General features: G+C 39.7%; 1 protein-coding gene across 2 annotated transcripts in view; it reads left to right on the top strand.

Moving 5' to 3' along the window:
- Positions 1-26,151, top strand: part of DMTF1 (cyclin D binding myb like transcription factor 1) — a 49,826-nt gene that overhangs the window by 5,577 nt on the left and 18,098 nt on the right. The window contains exons 2-11 of one of the 2 annotated variants that reach the window (XM_032765803.2): positions 8,372-8,488; positions 9,483-9,605; positions 10,720-10,814; positions 12,901-13,015; positions 16,144-16,220; positions 17,774-17,931; positions 19,980-20,012; positions 20,825-20,934; positions 23,972-24,200; positions 25,778-25,929. In XM_032765803.2, coding sequence (XP_032621694.1) covers positions 8,380-8,488; positions 9,483-9,605; positions 10,720-10,814; positions 12,901-13,015; positions 16,144-16,220; positions 17,774-17,931; positions 19,980-20,012; positions 20,825-20,934; positions 23,972-24,200; positions 25,778-25,929 — 1,201 coding nt within the window. In that variant the 5' untranslated portion in view covers positions 8,372-8,379. The remainder of the gene's footprint in view (positions 1-8,371; positions 8,489-9,482; positions 9,606-10,719; positions 10,815-12,900; positions 13,016-16,143; positions 16,221-17,773; positions 17,932-19,979; positions 20,013-20,824; positions 20,935-23,971; positions 24,201-25,777; positions 25,930-26,151) is intronic. The other variant, XM_032765804.2, reaches the window with a different exon arrangement.

Here is a 26,151-nt window from a genome sequence, read left to right as displayed (position 1 = left end):
TTTTTTGTTATATAGCTCCACTCAAAAACAAAACAATGTAAAACTTTAGAGCCTATAAGTCCACTCAGTCTTCCTCCTTGTTTAGCCAACCACTAACAAGAGAAACAAGTTTCTTTGCATTTACGGGAGATAATGCTGCCCACTTCTTATTTATAATTTCACATGAAAGTGAAAACAGGTTTTCACATGGCACCGTTGTAGCCAGCACTGCAAGGTATTTATTTGCCAAATATGCTAAATGTTCATATACCTCTTCATGCCTCGGCCACCATTCCAGAGGAAGTGCTTCCATACCGATGACGCTCGTTTAAAAAAAAATGCATTGATTAAATTCGTGACATGTATATATTTCATGTTATAGCAGTCTCGGATGACAACCTAGCACATGTTTGTTTTAAGAACACTTTCGCTGCAGATTTGACAAAACGCAAAGAGGGCACCAGTGTGACATTTCTCAAGACAGCTACAGCAGTCGACTCAAGGTTTAAGAAGCTGAAGTGGCTTCTGAAATCTGAGAGGGATGAGGTGTGGAGCATGCTTTCAGAACTCTTAAAAGAGCAACACTTTGATGTGGAAACTACAGAACCCGAACCACCAATAAAGAAAATCAGCCTTCTGCTGGTGGCATCTGACTCAGATGGTGAAAATGAACATGCGTCGGATAGTTATCAAGCAGAACCCATCATCAGCATAGATGTATGTCCTCTGGAATGTGGTTGAAGCATGAATCTTTAGCACTTCTGGCACATAAATATCTTGTGACACCAGCTACAACAATGCCATGCGAATGCCTGTGACATTGCAAACTAGAAGTGCACAGCATTATCTCCTGCAAATCTAAACAAACTTATTTGGGCAATTGGCTGAACAAGAAGTAGGACTGAGTGGACTTGTAGGCTCTAAAGTTTTACATTGTTTTATTTTGGATTCAAGTAACTTTTGTAGATGATTCAACATGTGTAAGTTCAACTTTCATGAAAACGAGATTACACTACAGTACTTGTATTAGATTAATTGAAAAATACAGGTTTTTTTAGAGTACAAATATTTGTAGTCAAAAATAAAGTGAGCACTGTACACTTGATGTTCTGTGTTGTAACTGAAATCAATATATTTGAAAATGTACAAAACATCCAAAAATATTTAAATAAATGGTATTCTGTTATTGTTTAACAGCACAGTTAATCGCACGATTACATTTTTTTGATTGCGTAATTTTTTTAATCGCTTGACAGCCCTAGTTATAATCTTGGTTACAATGGTGATAGTCTTGAATAACTACACTGATGTCCTATCAATTCCAGTGTTGTTGCTACAGTTTAATTTCACTGTCTCTAATAGCATCTTGTTGCATGAAATCAAACTTTAAAAAGGAGTACATTTTTACCCAGTGAAATTAGCAGTGTGGATCCATTGAAAATGGACTCATTTGTAGCACTTGACGGGGAGGACTAGATCTGAAATCAAGTTAGTAGGTAGAGAGCAATTGCCACCGCTTTGTTCATTTCCTGCTTAATAAAAGGTGATATTTCTTCTTAAATTAGTTCAGACTAAGCATTAGATCCAATGATGATTATATAAAAACAGTTTCTATAGAACTTGCTGTAGTCCTCAGTACAGTTACATAGTGCAATCTCATGACTCAGAGCACTATAGAACTTTTGTTACTGAAAATCACAATTCACAATTTTGATCACTTAATGTAAAATCGGCATTGTCAGAGATTAGGGGAACCCACTGTACACCTCATAATTTTCTGAAACAGATTAACATTACTGCACTATATAGTTTCAGCAAAAACGACGAGAAGTCCTTGTGGCACTTTAGAGACTAACACATTTATTTGGGCATAAGCTTTCGTGGGCTAGAACGAATCAGATGCATGGATTGAAAAATACAGGAGCAGGTATAGATACATGAATGGATGAGAGTTGCCTTAACAAGGTCTTTGCTGCTATGAACAATAATCCCTGAATCTTTACTATCCATATTAAGAAAAAAGCATTAAAATAGTCTGCCCATAAGCATTGTTTAACCCACACCTTGTGTTCAGTTTCATACAGAACTCTGTTGAAATCCCATATGATTATTAATCTACAGCGAATATTGTTCAGGTGTACTTCCTAACAAAGCGATCCGTAAACTGTAGGACAGGCGTCAGCAACCTTTCAGAAGTGGTGTGCCAAGTCATCTTTTATTCACTCTAAATTAAGGATTATGTGTGTCAGTAATACATTTTAATGTTTTTAGAAGATCTCTTTGTATAAGTCTATAATACATAACTAAATTATTGTTGTATGTAAATAAGGTTTTTAAAACATTTAAGAAGCTTCATTTAAAATTAAATTAAAATGCAGAGCCCCCCCTGAGACTGGTGGCCAGGACCCGGGCAGTGTGAGTGCCACTGAAAATCAGCTCGCGTGCTGCCTTCGGCACACGTACCATAGGTTGCCTACCCCTGATGTAGGAAATCACTCATTTAGGGAACATTAGGATCCAAACCATTCACATACTATCTATCTTCACAACCACGCATAATAAATATTCATACTATTCCCCTTAATATAACGTTCTGGGGATAATCTAGTACAAACCTACACCCTTCTGCATAGAAAACACCATCAAATATAGCATGTACTCAGATTTCTTAAGTTTGTTTATGGAGAATGCATAAAAGGATGAGCAGTGTAGCAAACTGTATGAGAGACTAAAAAATCAGTTGTTTTGGAAATGGAGAAATTGTATGTTGGTAATGTCAAAATTTTAGATTATCATTATTGTGCATTTGCCTTTTTTGAGTAAATGGATTGAGGATGGAAGTAGTTTTTGTGTTGGAAGAGATTTGTGTGTGTGCTGAAGGAACCTTAACTATGGTGTAGTGCCAGTGGTAAGATTCAACAGTCTTCATGTGATAAATTGAAGACCTCCAGGAAGAATGTTTTCCCTGCAGTCAGTATCAGGGAAATCTTCATTAGAATGCCTTGTCACTTCCAGCCAGGGCCGGCGCTACCATTTAGGCGACCTAGGCAATGGCCTAGGGCGCCAGAATTTTTGGGAGGTGCTATTTTGCCGGGCGGGGGCACGGCACGCGGCTTCGGGGCGCCTACCGCAGTCGTGCCGGCGGACGGTCCACTGCTGTGGCGGCTCCGGTGCAGCTGCCGCAGTCATGCCGGTGGACGGTGTGGTGGTCTAAAGGCTCCGGCGGACCTACATTTAGACCAGCGGACCACCTGCCGGCACGACTGCGGCAGCTCCACCGGAGCCACGGGTGGCGGTGAAATGGCCCTCCACCTAGGGCATCAGAAACCCTGGCGCCACTCCTGCCTCCAGCAGTGCTCTGCACTCTGCTGTGTTCTGTATAAGAATGGTAGTCTATCAGTGAATTGTCTGTCAGGGTCATTATTCAATTATAACATGCCCATTCCTATATTATCTGAGAATATCAAACAGAGGAGCTTAGCCTAAGGTTTAAAAAAGTAGTCTTTTAAGTTCTGAAAGCTGTTTATTTAATAAACAATTTTCCAGAATTGTTTAATCTTGAATTTCTGTTAGATTAGCTATCTCATACCTGTGGTATGTACACACTTACACTCTGTTGTCTCTGTCTAAGTGTACATATCTCGAAAGAGTTTCCCTCACTTTCCCGTCACCCTTTAATTCATAATCTAAAAGAGTGCACTGACTGGAAGTGTTTCATGATACTTAGATTTGATTTTCCTTTTCAAGTTGCTTCTCAATAATAGTTTTGCTACTGGGCCCTGATCCAAAGCTTACTGAAGTCAGTGGGAGTCTCCATTGACTTCAGTGCTCTTTAAATCAGGCCATTGTTACCTAAGATCAGAAACTATGATTTCATATGTGCTAAACCTGAAATAGGGATGAAACTGAAAGTAAAAAACCAAAACACCATCACCAACATAATTTTCTCTAGAAGATCTGTGCCTCAAGTCAGTGTCTCCCCATCTCTTCTCTTTAACCTTGACTTTGGCATACATCATTCTCAGGGGTAAGATGTTTGGCAACAAGCCTGGTATTCTGCTGGATCTGGGGTTTATGTTGGGGAGTGCTACCTTCATTGTATAATCCTATCTTGTCTTGTGACTCCAAGGGGATTTGGCTCCTTGGGGAGTTTGTGGTAGATAGGGAGTAGCTGGAACTCTGATGGTTTCGGTTGCATCATTTTTAAATGACTCTGAAGGCACCCTTGCAGATATTTCAGTGGGAGAAGATGCTGCCCTAAGCATCATTAACTTCTCCTATGATTGCTGCTGCATAGCCATGAAAGATGACGCAACAATGGTGAGAAACTGGCTCTCTTTTGTCTCTGCTTGCCTTGGGGAAATTCCATTTCTTGAGGATTGTTGCGTTGGAAGGCTTTACCCCACTCCAAGATATTTTTCTTTCTTTCTTTCTCCTCCCCCACCTTCCATACCTTCAGCTTTCTGGCTTCTCAAACACCCTTCTCTACAATTTTTCAGCAGCTTTACTGAGACAATAATGCTAACTGCTCTGCATTCTCAGCAGTTACTCTGTACTACCAAAATTATATTGCCAACTTAGGAGCCTACTCCTGTGCCAAAATGTCTCAGAGAGAGCTTTCCACTGCACTCCAACCAGTCCTAAATGCCTGTGGGAAAGGAAGGGCAGCAGGGCAGAGGAAAGCTCAGCTGTCAGATCTCTTTATTCTGTTTTCATTGTGGATGCCTACAATAAAAACCTTGTCCTGTATTTCCCAGCATTTATAGTGCTAGAACTTCCTCCCCTCCAAGATCAATAAAAATGAGCCTTTAGTGAAATACATGGTTGAAATTTGCTTTTATAAGCAATTTAGTCTCATCTGTCTTCCACACTGTAGTGGGATCCATTGAAGTCCTGGAAGGAAAAACAGCAGACTTCAGAGAGAGAGAGAGAGTGTGTGTGTGATGGGGGAAAATAATCATACACTAATGGCTGCTAAATAAGGGTGCTTCATTTGAAGACACTTTTCCGTGAGGATTGTAACTACAACACTCCCATGTGTTCCCATGCCAGTTAAACTGTCTAGAACAGTGGTTCCCAACGTGGTGCCCGCAGGTGCCGTGATGCCCGCGGGGGCATTTCTGTGCACCCACCTAGTGCCCAGTAGGGGACCCTGCTGGGGACAGAGAACTCAGGCTGCGGGCGCGGTGTTCTCTGTTCCTGGCAGGTGTGGGCCTGCCTAGTTCCCAGCAGGGGAGAGAAGCTGCAGCCCCATGCCTGCCAGGGACAGAGAACTCTAGGGCTGCAGGCTGCGGGCACGGGTGTTCTCGGTCCCTGGCAGGTGCGGGGCCAAAGCTTAAGCCGGAGAGAAGCCGCGGCCCCGCGCCTGCCGGGGACAGAGAACTCGGGCTGCAGGCACTGGTGTTCTCAGTCCCCAACAGGTGTGGGGCCCACCTAGTGCCCAGTAGAGAAGAGAATCTGGGGCTCGGCACCTGCTGGGGACAGAGTACTCCAGGGCTGAGGGCACCGGTGTTCTCCGTCCTCGTGGCTTCTCTCCGGCTTCTCTCTTCTCTCCTGATTCATATATTATGTAATATTAAATATTTTTTTTATATTATTTAATGTACAAATACAAAATAAGCCTTGAAAAATTGTTGGCACCCACCACGCTCTTCTGAAAACATGAATGTGCTACTGGCCACAAAAGTGGTTGGGCACCACTGGTCTAGAAAGTATAAATGTGCTGTGGCAATAAAGGGTCCTATTCTCACTTCCATCATAAGAACAAGTGAGGAATTTTCCTCTGTTTGCCCACCTCTCAAATGTTAAACTAAAGAATCAAGGTTCAAGTCTAAAGAAGGATAGTCCACCTATTAATAAAACATGTTGAATATTTCTCAGTCTCCACATGGGCTAAGGATGCATGTTCCAGTCCCTTAAAATCAACAACATAACTTTTTCAACTAATACTGCTTGCAGATTAGTTTGCTCTAGGTTATCAACAGCATTCAGAATTCTCACCATAATGAAGAGTTAACAAAATTTCATCCTAGGAAGCAATCATCATTACACTTATTTTAAATGGCTGGTTGCTTTAAAGTGGAATCCCTCCAACAAGCACCAGAATTGACATGCATGATTTGTGACGCTTTGTAAGATGATGAATTCATTTTAAATGCCAACAGTCCTCTCTAGTAATTACAGTAGTTGCTGACAGTCTTCAGTAACTAATTAGACAAAGTGATTCTATCTAAAATAATAGGAGTTTTTTGCCAAAGCAATAGCACTCAAGGAACACTATCAATTTAAAATGTAGATTGTAAATTCCTTATGGTAGGGGCTGTCTGTATAGACCCTAGCACAATGGGACCCTGGCCTGGTTGGGATCATCTGTAGGAGTTACTGTCAATAATAACCGCTTATAAAACATAAGTTAAAAGCTGTTGCTGGTACTATATTGCCCCTGTGACCCTTTTTCAGTGTTTTGGGGGGGGTTAAAATAACATTTTCTAGGTTTAAAAAAAAATAAAATTCTGTCTACTGTTGCTGTGTGGAAGAGCCACTCACAAAAAAGAGGGGAGGGAGCTGGATGGGAAATGGTGGCATCCTCCTTCCAGTGGCAGGTGTGGTCTTATTTAACATCCTTATTAAAGATCCGGAAGCTAAAGTAAACAACCCATTAATAAAATTCTCAGGTGAAAAATTTCACTAGTAGTAGAGAGGACAAAGAAATAATATAAAAAAGACTTGAAGGCCTTAGAAACATGGGCAGAGAGAGTACATGAGATTTGAAAAAAAAATGAAAGGTAATACATCTAGTGAAGAAGAATCCAAAACCATGGTACGGTATGTAGTGGGATAGAGAAGCCTGAGAAGCAGCTGCAAGAGACCAGGGGCTGTTAATGGACAGCAAATTCATGCTTCACTACTCTTTAGTAACCAAAGAGGCCAGTGCATCTTTGGCTACATATGCAGCTCAATATTGTACACTGCTACTCCAACAGAACGCGACCTGATATAACACGAATTCGGATATAACGTGATAAAGCAGCAGGGAGCCTCAGGCCCTTTAAAGCGCCACCTGAGCCCCGCTGCTTTACCGCGTTATATCCTAATTCGTGTGGAGCCCCAGATCCTTTAAATCACTGCTCGAGGCAGCCGGGCTCGAGCGGTGATTTAAAGGGCCAGAGGCTCTGGCCACTGCAAGTAGCCCCAGGCCCTTTAAATCCCCACCCGAGCCCCGCTGCCAGAGCTTCGGTGGTGATTTAAAGGGCCCAGGGCTCCAGCTGCTGAGGACCGTGTTATATCTGGGTAGAGGTGTGGATAAGAGAGGTAATTGTCCTTCCTAGTACTGGTTTGGTATGACCACAGCTGAAATATTGCATTAATTTCTGGGCACCATGTTACCAGAAAGATATGGACAAACTCGAAGGACTTTAGAGAAGAGCAACAGAAAGAAATGATCAGAGGCCTAAAGCAGTTTGCTTATGAGGAACCATTAAGGCTCCAATCCTTCAAAGATTTACACACACAACTAACTTTAAGCACATGAATGCATATTTGTAGTATTGAGGCCTTGAAAAGCCAGTTGCATATAGCTTGGCTAAGCAATGCCTAAGGAGAATAATGTGACAGTCTATGCATGATTGAAGGGTATAAACATTAAGGGAGAAGAGGAATTATTATTATTATTTATTATTATGTGGCAGATTGGGATATGAATAGTTGTAATGGAATGAAACTGAGAAAGTGAAAATCTGTACCTGTGTATCAGTACTTACTGACAGTGAGATGTATTGTGGAATAGATCCCTAAAGGAAGTACTGGCAGCCCCATTGGTTGAGACTACTTAAATTCAGTGGGATGAAGCAGTAGCAAATGCACTGTAGGGAACAGTCATGGCAGGAAGGAAGATGGACTAAGTGATCTGCTAGGTCCTTTTATTTCTAATACTTGTGGTTCTTCCTATGTTTCAAACTAAATACTTTCTATTTAAATTAATAAAAAAAGTCACTTAGGGAGCTTATGCAGAACCTAACTTCCCTTCTGAAAATGGCAGATGCACCTAAATTGTGAAGTTGGGCTCCTGTGTGCATATTTTAGGCACCTAGATGGCTTTGAAATGTTCTTATAATTTATAAATATGTAATGACAAAAGTACAGGAAAGCAGTTGTGTTGTGGAATAGTGTTTAAGCATGGATGAAAAGTCAAGTCAGGAATACTTTCCAAACCTCGACTTGCTCAGGCCATACAATGAGTCAGTATCAGAGCAAGGATAGAACCCAGATCTCCTGACTCCCAGGTCCCTAAAGGAGTTTTGTACTACTCATTAAATGCAAGAGAAAGAATATGTCGTACATTGAAAGTAGGAGCTTGCTCAAAGAAGACTTAATTTTTTTTTCTTCTGTTCAGGTTTGAGTATGAGCACAGTTGAAGAAGAGTCTGACACAGTGACAGTAGAAACCGTGAACTCTGTGACTTTGACCCAGGACACCGAAGGGAACCTTATACTTCATTGCCCTCAGAATGGTATAGAGAATTATACCAGTGTTTGTATTCTCTCCGTCTTATTGGTTCTATTTATTTTGAAACCATTTTCAACCTCCCTCTCCACCTGTGTCCCTCCAAGTGAGATGTTATCAGTTGGATTGTCTTTGCTATCCATGCTGAAGTTCTGTCTGCTTTGGGCTAGCCTAAGACATGTTTTGTTCTAGGACCTCCTTTTCTCAGGATTTCCCTTTAGCTGTCTTTAAAGCTCTGTGTAAGACCTTACCCAAGAAAAATGTTATCTGAAAGGAATGTTGTCCTGCTTGTTGTCATCAAGTTTTCCCTTCAGTTGACTTGAATTTTTTTTAAGTGGTTGGTTCCTGGGCCATTTACTCTGCTATTAATTATTTCCTGAAACTAGTACAGCATCTCTTACACCTTTAACTGGTGCATTATAAAAGCAACATATTAAAAATACAGATCTTGACTTCTTTTGGTCACACTGGCTTATTAATAGCTTCTATTTTATAATTTTACAAATGTACCAGTATACACTTTAATCCTACAGAGAATTTACGTACTTGCTTAACTTTAAGCACATGAGTAGCTGATTGACTTCAGAGGGACTACTCTCATTCTTGGAGTTGAGTACCAGCATGATTATTTGCAGCCTCAGGGGCTTGCTTTGCTTCTGAGAGGATTCAAATGTTGAGACCATAATGGACCATTGTGATCTTCTAATCTGGCCTCTTGAACAACACAGGCTTTAGGACTTCTCTGGATTAATTGCGGTTTGAACTAGAGTATATCTTTAAAAAAAGTGTCCAATCTTGATTTTAAAATTTCCAGTGACAAAGAATCCTCTGGTAAACTGTTGCAATGGCTAATCACCCACACTATTAACATGGTTTAGCAAGAGTGTAGGTAGGAAAGAAAACACTTGAATGAGAGCACCGAGCAAGATTTCAACAATGTTTGGTCAACAAAAGGTTCATTATGTTAATAGAAAGGGCTCTGAATGTGTTTTTGTTACTAGAAGCTGATGAAGTAGACTCAGAAGACAGCACTGAACCTCCACACAAGAGACTTTGCTTATCATCAGAGGATGATCAGAGTATTGATGATTCCACTCCATGTATTTCTGTTGTTGCAGTTCCAAGTAAGTCCACTGAACACTAATCAAAGTGCACATTATATTTATGTTCTGGCACTCTTGAAGCATTGAAAGACTTGCCAGAAACAGACAGGAGTGAAGGAGCTTCATCACTGCCCTAAACGTCAGAGGCATAATAGAAACATGATGATGACTCGTGGAGCAAAAAAAAATTAGGAATATTTTAGAACACTTTATTTTGTCAGAGTTTCTATCAATATTTTACACTTTTGTATCACCCTTAAGTCATAGAACACTTTACAACAAGCTGTATGTGTACAGTATCAATGAAGTAAACCCAGTTGTTGGATAGAGAGTAGCAACCAACTAGCATATGTACCACTCGGGGAGGCAGAGTTGGGAGGACACCAACAGAGACACTCTGTTTTTACTAAAAGAGTACAGGATCTTTATGTCCAAACAGAACAGTTGGGCTTTCCATGTTTGAGGTCATATCTGAAAGATCCACACATATGCAGAGAACTGTGTGGTGCTTGAGTTATTTACTACAGTATAATAGAGAATTGACTCAAGCTTGCCAGGGTTTGAACCTGTGGTTCTAGTGAGTCTGGATATTCCAAAATACTAAACTCGCTACTTTTTGGCTCTACTTTCTGGCCTGTTTTAATGAAGTAAAGCATCTAGAACTTTGCTGGGACTTTATTCATTGACATTTTTACAAATGCAAACACTGTAACGTTGGAGTTACTGGAAAAATAAGCTTTAAAAGGTGCTGCCAACTGGTTTGAAAGTTGTACACTAATAGTCCTTGGCGAGTAATGAAAACAAAATATAGAACAGAAAAAGAAACCTTCACATTATGCACCCAGTTATTTAAAACTAATTTTAATTTTTGTTTCACATTCAGTTTTACAACATGAATCTAGCAAAAAGTGGTAGATGTCCTACTTGTGTATGTCCTGGTTTTAAAATCCTTATTTGAACTTCATAAAGCAAAGTATTAGCAAGCATCTTAAGTGTTTTTACTAAGCCAAAAAATCAGTGTCAGAGCACAGCTTTATTCTGATTTGCAGACCAGGTACTGTATTGTGTAAATCCTGTAGTCTACATATCAAATATTCCAGAAAAAAACTTCACTACTAATTTACATGTTTTGAAGTTTCAGAAAATGATCAGAGGTTTGAGGTGACCATGACTGCTACCACTGAGGTAGCAGATGATGAGATTAATGAAGGAACTGTTACTCAGATCCAGGTATGGTAAAGTTTCAGGCTTGGTCCAAGGGCTTTTAATTAACTTGTCTCTGCATATTCATATTAAATTAAGAAGCAAAAAGTTTTGATTAAATGAGCACTGTGTGTCGTGTTCGTGAAACTAACCTACAGTGACACTGGTCTTGTCTGGAAGATTCTGTCCAATAAAAATAAATTTTAATTTTTCGAAGGAAAACATGGTTTGGTGAAATTTTCTGTACACGGATTGGTGCACTTAGTTATGACGTGTAGCTCACATGCTTTGATTTGTTTTAGAGAAAGCCATATTGAAAGATAAGATGGCTGGGCCACTACTGCAGGTGGTGGTGTTTAGGGGAAAATAAGTTTTACAATCCTTATGGTAGAACCTTTCAGGTGGTACCACTATCAAGAGAAAGAAATGTTTAAACCTAGAAATACTCAGCTCTAATACAGCACACTTCACATTAAAAAGCGACTTAGATATTGGGCCCAGTCCTTTCTCCACTGAAGTCAGTTTTAACTTCAGTTGGAATAGGATTGAGCCCATTATCTAATTAATCCTCACAACACCTTTGAGAGTTAAGATAGTAAGTATTATTACCCCTATTGGGTGTGGAGTTTACAGCTCCCATCTCTCCAGAGATGTTCCAGCAAGAACAGTGTGGGCCAGATGGACCTATTTGCGATCACTCTGCTCCCATCTGGCCACTGCCAGCCCTTTTGGGTCAGAGTTTTAAAATCCCTAGCTTTCCTGGAGGCTACAGCAATGCTTTCTGAGGCCTGATCTATACCTAAAACTTAGGTTGACCTAGCTACATTGCTCAAGGCTGTGAAAAAATTCATGCACTTTGTGATGTAGTTAGGTTGACTGAAGCCTCACTGTAGATGCAGCTAGGTTGACGGAAGAATTCTTCCTTTTATCTAGCTATTGCCTCTCAGAGAGGTGACATACCTGCACTGACAGAAAAACACCTTCTGCGCTACAGTTTCACAGTTGCAGGGCAGTAGCTGTGCTTCTGTAGCTGCTGAGTTGTATACATACCCTAGATCTCTGAATGTTTTTTTTCTTTACTTTTCTCTTCTTGCTGTCGAAGCCCCTATTTAAGGTGCATATCACCTGACTCCACTCACTACAAATACAGTTCTGCTATATCCAGTGTCTGCAAAACTATCAGTTATATTTTCCCCCACACCATCTTACCTGTCTTCAATCTTCTGGTCTTTGGTCATGTTATTTCCGCCTCTTATGTCTGCCCTCCTCATACCCCATGCATTTCCTAACAAATTACAATTTTATAGTGGAGGTTACAGTTGGGTTCTCAACTATTTGAGTGTCCACTTTTAATTGTATACTTTATAAGTTGTGTTAACTGAGTGTTTTTTACAAATATTTAACAAATTGAATAATAAAATATACTAAAAATTAATAATTTAATGCTAAATGACAAATGTAATTGTCATAAAATTAATACATCAGATGGACACAAGTAACGACGGATTTAAACCAATATCTGAATAAAGAAGAAACTTTTTAAAAGAAGATCTTTTCCTTACAGGGCACAAAAGCTGTGTTGTTAGAGATTGTATGTACTTTGTTTATTTGTGAAACTTCTTGTAAATATCAATCATTTCTCTTGATGATGTGTAAAGTAGGCCCACTGCAAGGAGAGAAAGACAAGGGAAAACACAGATCTTAGTTTGTAAACCTTCACCTTATGCAGAATATAGAGTAGCGGAGAAGGAGTGTACATTACAGTAGATAAGCAAATGATTCAATATATCCTACAATTTATAAAAAATAGAATATATATCAGTGCCATTACTGTGAGAAAATTGGTGTGTATTTTGTAAAGGATGATGGGGAAGAGATATTAGTTTAAACTGGCCATGAGTATGATGGGTAAAAGTGTTGCTTTAAAAAGGAAACTATCCTGGGAGTGCCTTGCCTAAAACAAATACACTTAATTAGCAGCCAGCAAGGTGAACTAGTATGATATAGCCATCTTTTTTCCACTTACACTTGCCAAGTATTGCATGTTAAATTCAAGGTGGGGGAATGAATGTTAAATCAGTTAACAAGGTACTGTTCAATTCTTCTTTTCAAGATTCTTCAGAATGAACAACTGGATGAAATCTCTCCTCTAGGCAGCGAAGAAGTGTCAGCTGTTAGTCAAGCCTGGTTTACAACCAAAGAGGATAAGGATTCTCTAACAAACAAAGGTAGGATATGTAGGCCCAAATTCTCCCATTGGTTGCAAAAAGGTGAGCTGATCTCTGTAATGTGTGTATGAGGGTACCTTGTAGGCTGCATAAAAAACCCTGTATTCTGATGCAGGGTGCCTGCATCCTTGTTAGCAGGGTGAAGTCTAAAGCTTGAAATATAGACTCTTTCCATACTGGGCAGTAGTAAGTCTTCCTCTGTCCCAGACAAAAGGCAAGATAAAAAGTGAAAGGGGATCCAAAGGGATAGAAAGAATGATGAGGGATAGCTCAGTGGTTTGAGCATTGGCCTGCTAAACCCAGGGTTGTGAGGTCAATCCTTGAGGGGGCTGTTTAGGGATCAGGGACAAAAATCTGTCAGGGGATTGGTCCTGCTTTGTGCAGAGGATTGGACTAGATGACCTCCTGAGGTCCCTTCCAACCCTGATATTCTATGATTCTGTGACTAGGAGTAAAAGTGTTTCACTGTGTGTTACCAGTAATTTCAAATAAGTTACAAAGGAGAGTAAAAATAAGGAAGCTATTTATTTAACAAAATAAAAAATAATGCCCTATAGAATCTACTGGCGCTCGTGTGTGACCTTCTTATTCTCACTCTCCTTTTATTTTCCAGAATGTTCCTTGAAACACAGTGCTAAATGAATCCTGCACTTGCGGTTGATGTAGAACAAAAACATGTGATCAGTTTCTACTCCTCTTGTTCCCATCTTGATAGAGAGGAATAGAGTGGTGCCCCCCTTATGTAGCTATAGTAAGAGAGGGAGCAGGTGCTCCCAGGAGTGGCAATGTTTTAGTAGCAGTAGTAGTTATTTAAGGAGATTCTGCTTAGGGACTCGGTAGCATCACATGATTTAAACTTAGTGCTGTAGAGCACTTCAGAACTTAGGTGTTCCACATTAGAGCTGGTTGAAATTTTTCATTTTTTTTTCAACAAAATGTGGACTTTTAGGAAATATGAATATGTTCGTGATGCAATTTGAAACAGTTTTTTGTTTGGTTTTTTTATTGGTCCCCCTTCCCCCTCCCAATTTTTTCCTCCGTCTTCCAATGGGGAGGAAAGGGATGAATGAAAATTAGTGGTTTTCCTTTTTTTTTTGTTCTTTTTTTTCCAAATCAAATTGAAACAAACTTTTGTGGAAAATTTTTGTTTCCTTCTAATTTTTCACAGAAATTCCGTAGGTCTGAGATTTACTGCAGAAAGACGGTGGCTTCTAGGGAGGGAGCAAAGACTGGGAAGCATTGGGAATGGGAACCTCAGAGCTGGGAGAAGGAAGAAACGAGCACCCATCATATTATCTGTTCCTATCACTTTCATTCACTGTCCTGATTGGATGCATGCTTGCTTTTAAGAGCCATTAGTTTCCCCCATCTTTTCCATCTCCATTTTTCCTCAGTTCTGCACAGGTTCTAATCTCCACGGTGCTCAGTTCAAGAACTGAGGTGGGTGGTGGGCAGAGTAGCAAAGATACTGCTTTCCATTTCAGGAGGCTGGGGCTAAAGTAGTTGAGACGCCCCATGATAGTAGCTGGCAGACTCTAGGGTGAGGAATCAGATTGTGCACCTCCTTTCCAGCAGCCAGTGGGGAGGAATGTGGACTTCACATTTATCAAAATCAACAAGCCTAGAGCAGTGTTCTCCAAACTGTGGCCAAAGGAGTTCTTGCTGATGATTTGGTGAAGAGCTGACTGGTCACATATGTCCATGTCATATTATATTAAACTTGGCTTAAGTTGGCTAGAAGTAGGCAAACATAGCAAAGGCATAATACAGGATTTCCTTTCCTCAAATTAGATGATATTCCATGTAAAGTGCAGCTCTATCTCCTCTTCGTGTGATTTCTATGCTGAGATGGTCATGTAAATGACAGAGAATTGTAACTATACACTATAGGTGTAATTTACCTCTGGAACCTCATCTCAGTCTCTGTATATCGGTTGGGAGGAAGAGAAAGATTGAGGACATGGTGTAAGAACATTCTCCTACATTGCAGGAACAGAATTAGCTATAATAACTGTATTTTTGATTTATAATTAGATTTCAATAAGCAAAAGCTCTTTGTCAATTCTCTCCAAATTGTTTTGCTGGTAATGATCAGGCTAAGAAGGAAACACTTGGTTTTTCTGAGCAGAGATGGGCATGTAGCCAGCATTCAGTACCTGAAGTGGGTCAAAAGCGTATCCTTAATTCTGTGTGATCTGTCACTAGTAAAGATGTTATGAGCACAAAAGGGAGAAAATATCTGTAGGCAAGAGTAAAGGGGAAGTTATTTTGAATGCCACTTGGCTATTAGATCATGGTATTTAAGGTTTGCATCCTTATCTCTGAATAAAATTGAATTGGTTTTGCTTTTTATAAAAAGCCAAAAGCTTAGATGGTATTGAAATGACTAACTAATGTTTGTTTGTATTGATTTGCCATTTTTATTTGGGAAATACAACACATGCAACAGGGCCTCAGTTCTGATTGTGACCACTAGGTACTACTCCCAGTACAGATAATAATGACATAGGGCCCAATTCTGCAAACTCTACCAGGGACAGAGCTTATTACCATTGACTACATGGGGAGCACTAAGAGCAGTTAGCACTACACAGGCATAGTTGGAAGCGATAGGGTCCATAACATAAGGCTGCAGTGTTGCCAGGTTTTGCAATTTTATTGTGTCTCGTGATATTTGTTTTTCTTTAAGCCCTGGCTCCTGTAGTCGTGGGAATACATGAGAATCTCAGCTTTCATTATTTTTTTTAAAAAAAAAAAAAGCTCCCAGTCCTCATGGTTGCAGAGAAAAGCCTGAACACATGACTTGAATGCATGCTAAAAATTCAAAAACCAGAAACCAAATAAAAACAACCCCAATTTTTTTTAAAGTGGCTTAAAATCATCAGACTCTTGTGACTTTTTTTTTTTTTTCTTTTTGAACTCTTAGGGTTGGTTATACTGAAGCCATCAAAAATGGAAACTGGTTGCTTAGCAAATAGAGTTATTTCTGCTATATAATGGTTTTAATTAGTTTGTAACTACTACATGTTTTTCTTTGTTAATTACTTCAGTAATGAAATTGTGTGTTCTGATTTCCCCCACCTTGCTGGCCTCTAGCATTGTAATTAGTTTGTCTTGTCCATTTTAAGGCCATAAATGGAAGCAGGGAATGTGGTCAAAGGAAGAAATCGACATTTTGATGAGTAACATTGAACGTTATTTAAAGGTAAGAATTACAGTACATTAGTCTGCTAGTTTAGCTGGTTATGCTATTTCTACTATATCCTATTTGAAATTAACTTTCCGTAGAACTTCCAGAGAGCATGCAAATAGGCTTATTTTGATCATTTTGTAGTAGAACTGATTATTGCCTGTCTGAAATATACAAAAATGTTTCTAATGCATAAAATCAGTAAATATAATTTTTATTGTAATCGTACTTAGGGTTTAAGGCTCTGCCAGATCGTCTCACAACATTTCCAGTTTGCATGCTCAGAATAATTCATTGTAAAATTTTACATCAGTGTGCTCAAGTGATGTGATCGTCCCTTGAGCATGTGTAACTCCCATGGAAATCATGGCCACATCAAGAGAAGAATCTAGACGTACAGAAGGGGCTAGATCCAGTCTTCACTAGGGCATGTGCAAATACCTCTGTGCACCATTTCCAGTATTAGCACCTGCCTTGCACAGGTATTAGAATTTATACTCACAAAATCATGCACATGTACATGCCTTTTTTTATTTAGCTTGGTCAAATTAAAGTCTCAGTTTTTTCTTCGGTTAATAATAGCCCTCTGGATTAACATTGAAATGGTTTGTAAAATACAATTTACCATACCTTATCCCCATTTCTGATGTTTGCTTGCCTTTTTCGCTTCACTCAGTTTGGACAATTAAACTCAATTGGTCAGTTTTGTTTTTCTTTTATAATCCTGTTCGCTTTCTAGTTCGCATGTGCTATCACAATTAAGCTTTGTTTGGGTTTCCATCAATGTAAAGAAATATCTTACCTTAAAAAGAGGTGCCCAAACTACGGCCCACGGGCCATACATGGCCCAACAGAGCGTTTCGGAAGGCCTGCTTCAACACAGTAATGATTGATCAGCATTTTGTCATCATGTTTACATCATTTTAGTTTACACGGGTTGTTTCTATATACAGTGTTGGCTATTTACACACTAAATACATACGAAACAAGCTGAACTTAAAATATAAATCAATACAAGTGACTTTAAATCTGATTAAAATATGTAGAATCGGTACACAAGGTTGTGTTTAGGATTATGTGGCCCTCTTGTGTAATAAGGTTGGGCACCACTGCCTTCAAATTAGCTTTACATTGATTGATTTTTTTTATGAAAGCATTGCTTCAGATTGTTTGTGAAACTTTTTTCTCCTTACAAAAACCCCAGTGCATGAACTAAACAGTGTCAGTTTAAATTTATTTTGTGTGATCTTCTCAGATTTGACACTGATTTTTTTTTACCACAAAATTTACTAGAATTTTCAAACTTGTATAGAAGTTAGACATTTCAATGCATAGTTGGGCCTCTGAATGAATGATCTGTTTTTCAGTAATGTTCAGCACTTATTTGGGCAGATATAGATTCAGTTGTCTAATTTAGGAATCCAATTTTACAATTTTGACCTATAGTTTTATGAAATATCTCTCATGAATTTCAGAATAATGTACCAACCTTCTCATTTTTAGAAGTTCTGTTTGTCAGTGATACACAGTTTTGTCCAAAATCTCTTTTTAAAATGTGATCTCTCTAGGCCCGTGGGATAAAAGATGCCACCGAAATTATCTTTGAGATGTCAAAAGATGAACGAAAAGATTTCTACAGGACCATAGCATGGGGTCTGAACCGGCCTCTCTTTGCAGTTTATAGAAGAGTTCTTCGCATGTATGATGACAGAAACCATGTTGGAAAGTATGAAAACCTATAATAATGCATGGCTTGATTGGTATCATTAAGATCATGTGTTTTTGTTTTGTTTTGTTATTTTACATTCACTTCAAGTAATGAAAATGACATTATTGGGGGGAAAGGTAAATTCCTTTTAACTTAGAGGTAGTTGAGAAGCAAGACTAGAGGCTGTTGCCTTGAGATTTATTAGGCCTAGGGAAAAAAGGGTCAAGCTTCCTCCCTTTTTGGTTCTGTTGATTTAAAGTCTTGTCAGAACTTGTATAAGTGCTTCCAATGATCTCCAGTGTAGCCTTTGTACATGCACAGAGATAAATTACTGGCCACGCAGCCCATTGTTGTTGCTTCACATTGTTGCTTCAGAGATTTGTGTAGTTTATGGAATTTACTGTATATTGAATACACAAGCAACCATGCCTGCTGTGTTTGATAACGCTGATAGCACATTTGATAGCAAATACCAATTAATTTTCTAGACATTATTTTAACAAAGGTTAACTATTCTCTAAACACACCTGCATTTTAACAAAAAGATAAACAGAAAGTATAGATGACTTGCTCAAGAGTTCACACAAGTCAATGTTGAGTCAGCTTTAGGACTCAGTAGGTCCTGGCTCCTGGTACAGAGCTCAGTCTATTAGTGAAGGCTGTTTCTCTAAATAGGTGGAGGAATTAAAAGCAAATAAAATAAATCATGGCTGATTTCATTTTGGTATTATAGCTCATTAAGTGGACTCTAAATGAAGCAATCTACAAACTTTTTTTTTAAAGAATGCATAGCATGTTTTTTGTTAATGCTTTTTGGCATTACCCATTTAAGTAATTGAAGAACTTTCATACTGGAGAAAACTTGGAAACAGAAAACATTAATATGAAAAGCCATTTCTCCTGCATCCTGCAGGTCAGTCTAGGCAGTGGATGCTAATGTCACCTACCAGCAGTTCAGTACATTTCCTGGTGTCCTTTTCCATCAGGTGGGATGATTCTCTTTGACCTAAGCTTTGCAGTCTTTTTAGATTTCTTTTTCTGGTACTTTGTTTAAATCAGTGGGGTTAGTTAGCTAAGTGCTAACAAGGGACTCATCTTGTTTTTCCTTCATTTTCCAGAACTCTCTCTGAAAAATGTTCCCATCACTGGTCCACTACTGTAGGGAGATGTCTGTTCAAGATAAAAACAACATCTCATTAGAGGCAGGGATTTGTTGGCCATTTATCTTTTCTGCACCCTTTGCAGACACCTCAGGTTTATATAAGACCTTCTCTTTCCTTCTTGGTTCCTTCCTTTCCATAATTTTGTATAAGAACTTCCAAAGGACTGATCTTGCATCAGGATATGTTAGCACACTGTTCCATTGACTCCAATGGAATTTTGCATCGGTGCATGGGTCTGCATTGATGTAACCTACTGTAGGATTGGAGTCGAATGCGTCTGTAATAGTATTCACTGTAAAAGAATTACCAGGATGTGGAGAGCATTGTGAAGTGAACACAGAACTAAGAGCCAGGCCATGAACTGCTGAGTACTAATCTTGTCTCTGACGTGATCTAGAGGGCAATTCATTTAATCCCCCAGCCTTGGATTCCCTAACTATAAAGTAATGGAAATATGTATCCCCCTGGGGTGATGGTTAGGATTTTAGTTAACGTTTATAAAGCTCTTTGAAGAGGAAACGTGTGATTTGAGTGCTAAGTTTTAATGATGCATTTGTGGCAATAAACACCACTATGACAGTTACAGAATTAAATAGGAGATGTGCTGTGAAGAACTAGCCCTTCTTTAAGGCATAAGTGGGCCCAATTCTGATTTCTCATACCTGAGAAGTAAGTCCATTGAAGTTGAAGGAGTTACACCAGTGTAAAACTAAATGTGAAGAGATCCAAACATGTTTAGAAATGAACAAAGATAAATAATTTACCTTTTAATGTGCTTTTAAATATTCAGATTGTTTCCCTCAGTTCGAAATTTTCTTTTGTGCTGTTAGTAGTACATTGTATATGGCTAACAAAAAGCGTATGTTTCTGTTCTAAGTAATGTTCTTTTTGTTTATTGCATAGGTATACTCCTGAAGAAATTGAAAAGCTCAAGGAGTAAGTTTTGCGTTCACAAGATCTTGTTATCTAATTTATAACAGTTTTAAAAAAGAATTTTATAAAGATTTCACTATGAACATTTCAGTTCAGTGATCATAGGTAAATTGACTGATATAACTCTTTTCTACAAAGTAGTGGTGTACCAGAGTAGTTTGAAGGGCAATGAAAGCCACTTTCTGGTCAATTTCTACTCGGATGTGTTTACAAGTTTCTATGTGTTTTGTAGGGCATCTAGAGTTCGAGATGGGTTCATAATAAATTGAAATTAATTCGTATCATGGTTAATATTTTAAGCCTTTCTGAGAGGTGGTGAAGGAAGGGGAATGCATAAGCTTTAGAAATAGGAAAGTAGTGAGGCAGGATGCTTCCTGGGCAAGTGAGTTACAGAATTCTCAGTTTTTCAGCACCTATTATACCAGGCTTCATGAATATTCCTTGTACCACATGCAAAGTCTCCCCTTTGAAATAGATAAGAATTTGGAATGGGAGTCTCACCTTTCATCTGAAAATCTCGGAACATGTTTCAAACAATAATTAGTTAAGCCTCACAACATTCCTCTGAGGCAGGTAAATATAATTATACCTATTTTACAGATGGATGAACTGAGGCATGGCCAGGCTAAATGGCTTCCAGCATCATGTGACAAATTAGCAGCAAAAATTGTGACTAAAACCTTGCCATTCTGACCAGTCCCACCTTCTGTGATACTGTGCTCACTCTCCAATAATATAATATTTATTATTGCCTACCATGCAATATAGCTGTGTGAGTCATTTGAACAAAATGCTAATAAACTGTATCCACTTAGGTTACGAATAAAGCATGGTAATGATTGGGCAACAATAGGCGCTGCACTGGGAAGAAGTGCTTCATCTGTAAAAGATCGATGTAGGCTGATGAAGGACACCTGCAACACAGGTATGGTTTTATAACACACAGGTATGGTATTATAGTGGTGTCAGTAAAGGATATTCTAGTTAAGTCTGTGTCAGTTTCCCCATTGTTATCTCCTTCTGTTGTATTTAGAGATTTCTTGTTCTGTAGGAAATTCACTTCAGGCTGAGGCTTAGCATAAAATTGGGTAACTTTTTATTTTTATTTTAAGTCTTTTTATTTCTAATTTCAGGTCACAAAGGGCAAAAAAATTACAATCACTCAGTGCTAAAGTGTAGCTATGGCTGAATTATAGTGAAGAAACTATTAAACAACACATATCAACACTGTACAATATTGTAGGACAGGAAATGAAATATACTTGATTAAAAATGAAGAGGAAAATTAGGTAGCCAGTATATAATTACCCGATTGAAATTTGGCCAGGACTCCGGATTTAATACCCATGTAATCTCCCATGGGATTGTTAATGACATTCAAGGGGCCTGGAACTCTGGTTTTATGTGTCATCTGAAATTGAGCACTTTTAGCGGAAGTACTTTGCATCGTGCTGGAGCATCGTTTCAGTACTGACCCAGAGTGAATGTGGCATGCATATTGAATCACCAGCATTACTTCCTGCTGCATTTAGGCTTTTCCTTACATGTTTCGCATACAAACACTGACAGCTGACTCCCCCACCGCATGAAAGAAAAGGGAAAAAAATGGTTTCTCACCTTTTTTCAGTGTCACTGTATGTCTACTGGATGCTGCTGGCAGACGCAGTGCTGCAGCGTTACACAGCAGTATTCCCATTTTTGTCCATGTGCCCCCATCCGACCTCACTGAGGCCAGCCAGGAGCACCCATGACAGCAGCAGATGGTACAATATGACTGGTAACCGTCATTGCCAACTTGCAAAGCAGCAGACGGTACAGTATGACTGGTAACCATCTCTGCTAACTTACAAAGGCAAGGGGATGCTGCTGTGTAGCACTGCAGTACCGTGTCTGTCAGCAGCATCCAGTAGACATACGATGACAGTGAAAAAAGGCTAAATGGGCTCCATGGTTGCTGTGCTATGGCGTCTGCCAGAGCAATCCAGGGAAAAGGGCGCAAAATGATTGTCTGCCGTTGCTTTCACGGAGGGAGGATTGACTAACAACATTTACCCAGAATCACCCATGACACTGTTTTTGCCCCATCATGCATTGTAATCTCAACCCAGAATTCCAATGGGCGGGGGAGACTGCGGGAACTATGGGATAGCTACCCACAGTGCAACGCTCCGGAAATCGACGCTAGCCTCAGTACGTGGACACACACTGCCAAATTAATGTGCTTAGTGTGGCCACATGCACTCGACTTTATACAATCTATTTCCAAAAACTGGTTTCTGTAAAATCGGAATAATCCTGTAGTGTAGACATACCTTCATAGGGGGAGATTGTGAGGCTGCCCATCTGTTAGTTGGGATATGGTATGTCTCCCCTAGTAATTCTGATGAAGCAGTGTCTTGTTTTATTAAGAAAAGCACTAACATACTCTGCTGATGGGCATACAAATAAATAAGTAGTGGAGGATGGAGCCTGAATGAGGGAGAGGATGATGATAACTAGGACAGAGTATACTTGGTTTTCTCAGTACAGATCTGAATATTCCCATTCTTACTGCTCACAGGGACAAAGATATTGCCTTTAAACAATTAAGTCTTTTCCTACTGCGGTGGACCAACAAGCATTTGAATGAGTTAATGATGTACTGTTGGAACATCTGACCGTCAAAGGGATGTACCTAGTACATAGGGCAACTCCTATATTAGTCTAGGTCATTGTGACTGTTTGAGGTTATTGTGACGTTCCCCTCTGGTGTTATCTGGACCAGTGATCTGCTAGGTCACTCCAATCCTTGACTCTGGGAGCCAGCCTCACCCTGCTCTGCTATGAGAATCCCCTTTCTTGGGCTGTTCACGCACAGCCTCTGGCATGTAAGCTGCTCCTTGAATTGTGCAACCTAGTGACACTAGCCAATATCTCCAGTCCCAGACACAACCCTAGGAACCTCCTTCTTGCAGTGACCAGTTATGCCTGCTTCATACTACAAGCTTTTATGAGTTCGTCAATTTAACAGAGAAATTGATACTTACCAGACTTGTTATCCCAAGGGGAGCTCTGACATGATGAAACCAAACACACTGCTTCAGGTAGAATAAACAAACAAATTTATTAACTATAAAGATAGATTTTAAGTGATTATAAATCAAAACATAAGTCAGATTTGGTCAAATGAAATAAAAGCAAAATGCCTTTTAAGCTGATCTTAACACTTTTGGTGCCCTTACAAACTTAGCTGTTCTCACCACAGGCTGGCTGGTTGCTCTTCAGCCAGACTCTCCCCTTTGATCAGCACTTCAGTCGCTTAGTGTGGTTTCTGTAGATGTAGGTGGAAGAGAGAGGAAGAGCATGGCAAATCTCCATCCCTTTTATTATGTCCTTTCTTCCCTCTTGGCTTTGTCCCTCCTCTCCCCCATTCAGAGTCAGGTGAGCATTACCTCATTGCAGTCCCAAACTGACCAAAGGAAAGGGGGTGACTTACTTGAGAGTCTAACAGATTATTTTGTTGTTGTCTAGGCCAGCGTCCTTTGTTCATGTGAGGCTGGGCTGGGTTTGTCCCATACATGCCCTGATGAGATGTGAACTGCCTCTCTGCTCTTGGAGATTTTTTTGGCTGGGCTTGCTTTAAGGCATGAGGATAAATTTTCAGCCTCAAAACTATATACATGAAATTATAACCTACAGCATTACTGTAACAACAATGCTCAGTGCATCATGAGTCTTCTGAAGACACCAGTCATGACAAACTTTGCATTGTATACCGCACAATCATTTTACAAGGATGAACATGTGGGTGCTGGGTGTTCCCTCAAGGTACAGAGCATCACAGTTATGCAAGTGGTTAAACTCCTGAAAATTGTAGTGCTGCTTCCAATCACAAAATATTGTATGGTTCCATATCTGCTATTCAGATTAAGATGGCTTGTACTGTTGGTTAACTTGCATGTTTTTGTCCTTTATTTTGTTAGGAAAATGGACAGAAGAAGAAGAAAAGAGGCTAGCAGAAGTGGTACATGAGCTAACCAGCACAGAGCCAGGTGACATTGTCACACAAGGGGTATCATGGGCTGCTGTGGCAGAACGGGTCGGAACACGCTCTGAAAAGCAATGCCGCTCCAAATGGCTCAACTATCTGAACTGGAAACAGAGTGGCGGAACTGAGTGGACTAAGGAGGATGAAATAAATTTAATCTTGAGGTTTGTGTTCTCAGTTTAAAAAATTTCATAGTAAAAAAAGTGACACTAGTAGAATTCCATTGGGGTCCCTTTTGCTGATTTCCCAGGCACTAAGAGATCTCAAGAACACGCCAAAAATGGCTGCTGTGTTCACACTTCCCAGAGATTTCATATTGAACATTATTTTTGTTTTTGTTTTTTTAGTGAATTTTAGTGCTCGTGAAAGGTGTCAGATTGAAAGCCCTGGAGACTGAAGTCTTCTATTATTCCACAGAACAGGTACAGCACAGGCAGCGACCGTGCAAGCTTCCCACACACTGCCCCACCAATGCGCTTCAGCCCTGAACTGGAGGGTAGTTCAGTCTCCATGCCCATTCAGTCCCTGGCCTCTCTGCTGAGAGTGCCAACGAGGGTCAAGTGTGGTGGTGGTTTCTGTGATGTGGACGCATGTCCACAAGGAACTAAACTGAGACCACAATTTCATTTCATGTAGGCCACCAGATGACACCACCTTTGATCCCTGCCTGAGTTAGAGTTGAACTGATAACCAAGTGGTGAAAGGGTCAGTAGTCCACTAGAAATCTTCTGAGCCATTCAGTTCCTCTTCTGTTTTGAATACTTTTAACTCAGATTTTTCAGCCAGTCAATTTTTCATTATGATTTGATAATTTTCTTGGATGGCGATAAAAGGGAGAGACAGGCAGGGAATCCAAACATGATTTACAGAGCACTAGTCACTGCTTTATGACATACATTCAAAATGATTAACCTGACTGATTGTAAATTACAATACATCCTGGTTATGTTTCTCAGTACTGGTGTGAAAATAGTATTGATGCATTTAGTCTCTCACAGTCTGTCCATTCATTCATAATTCATCCCTTTAGGATTGTTCCTGTAGCTAGCAGTTATGGTCAGTACAACTACTTGGTCTATGAAGAGGGCTTTTGCAGCTTACAGGCAAAAACTCTTCCCCAGCATACTGTAAAAATTGAAGGGAATTCAGGGATGATGATTATTCCTACAGATTGTAGTAGAGCCCACAGGGTGCTAGATATTTGCTAACATATATTAAGACAATCCCTGCTCTGAAGAACCTGGAGAGATTGATTTTGAGGAAAGTTTTAAATAGTTAACTATGTATAGCTTACTTCAGAGAAATCTAAAGGGAGACATAAGTCCATACTAAGGAGAGATGGATGTTATTTAGGGTAAAAGAAGAGTATAACTAGGAGTGATGGGATGAAATTAAGAGAGTGAAAGCTTAGGCTGAATATCAGGAAGTATTTCCTGCCCATGAGATGTTTGAAGGAAATAGTTTCCCAAGAGAAGTGTTGAAAGCACCATTGCTTGGGAGATTTAAAATTAGTCTGGAAGGGCACTACAATAAGTATAGGAGGAAGAGCAACCTGCATTGGCAGGGAGATGGACTGGATGAGATAATAAGTCTAATCCATCTCTGACATCTGTGATTTGCTTGACATCTGGCAGCATGGAGCCTTGGAAGCCTAAATCCATTCTTAAGCAAAGATGTCTAACATCCCTTAAAGGCCTGAAGGCAGCTTCTGACAGATTCCTTTTTTCTATTACCCTGCCAGGATAGCAGAGCTTGAGGTGTCTGATGAAAATGAAATCAATTGGGATCTACTGGCTGAAGGATGGAGCAGTGTCCGCTCACCACAGTGGCTTCGGAGTAAATGGTGGACAATTAAAAGACAGATTGCAAACCACAAAGATGTTTCATTCCCTGGTAATGTGTTAGTTACACATTTTGTTCTCTTCTTTAAAGTCTTCAGAAAGTCTGCTTCACAGGTCCCTCAGTAATAGGTATTGTTACTCGTAAATGGAGTTATGACTTTTAAGAAATTATGAACTTAGTAATTATGAAAGATGCCACATTGGTAGCCCTGGGATTGACTCCTGATTGTCAACAGAGCAGAGACAGAGAATGACAGTGTAAGCTTCCCCACTA

The sequence above is a fragment of the Chelonoidis abingdonii genome, chromosome 1, assembly GCF_003597395.2.
Source record: "Chelonoidis abingdonii isolate Lonesome George chromosome 1, CheloAbing_2.0, whole genome shotgun sequence".
In the NCBI taxonomy this organism is placed as follows: Eukaryota; Metazoa; Chordata; order Testudines; family Testudinidae; genus Chelonoidis; species Chelonoidis abingdonii.
This window is presented reverse-complemented; position numbering and strand designations above follow the sequence as displayed.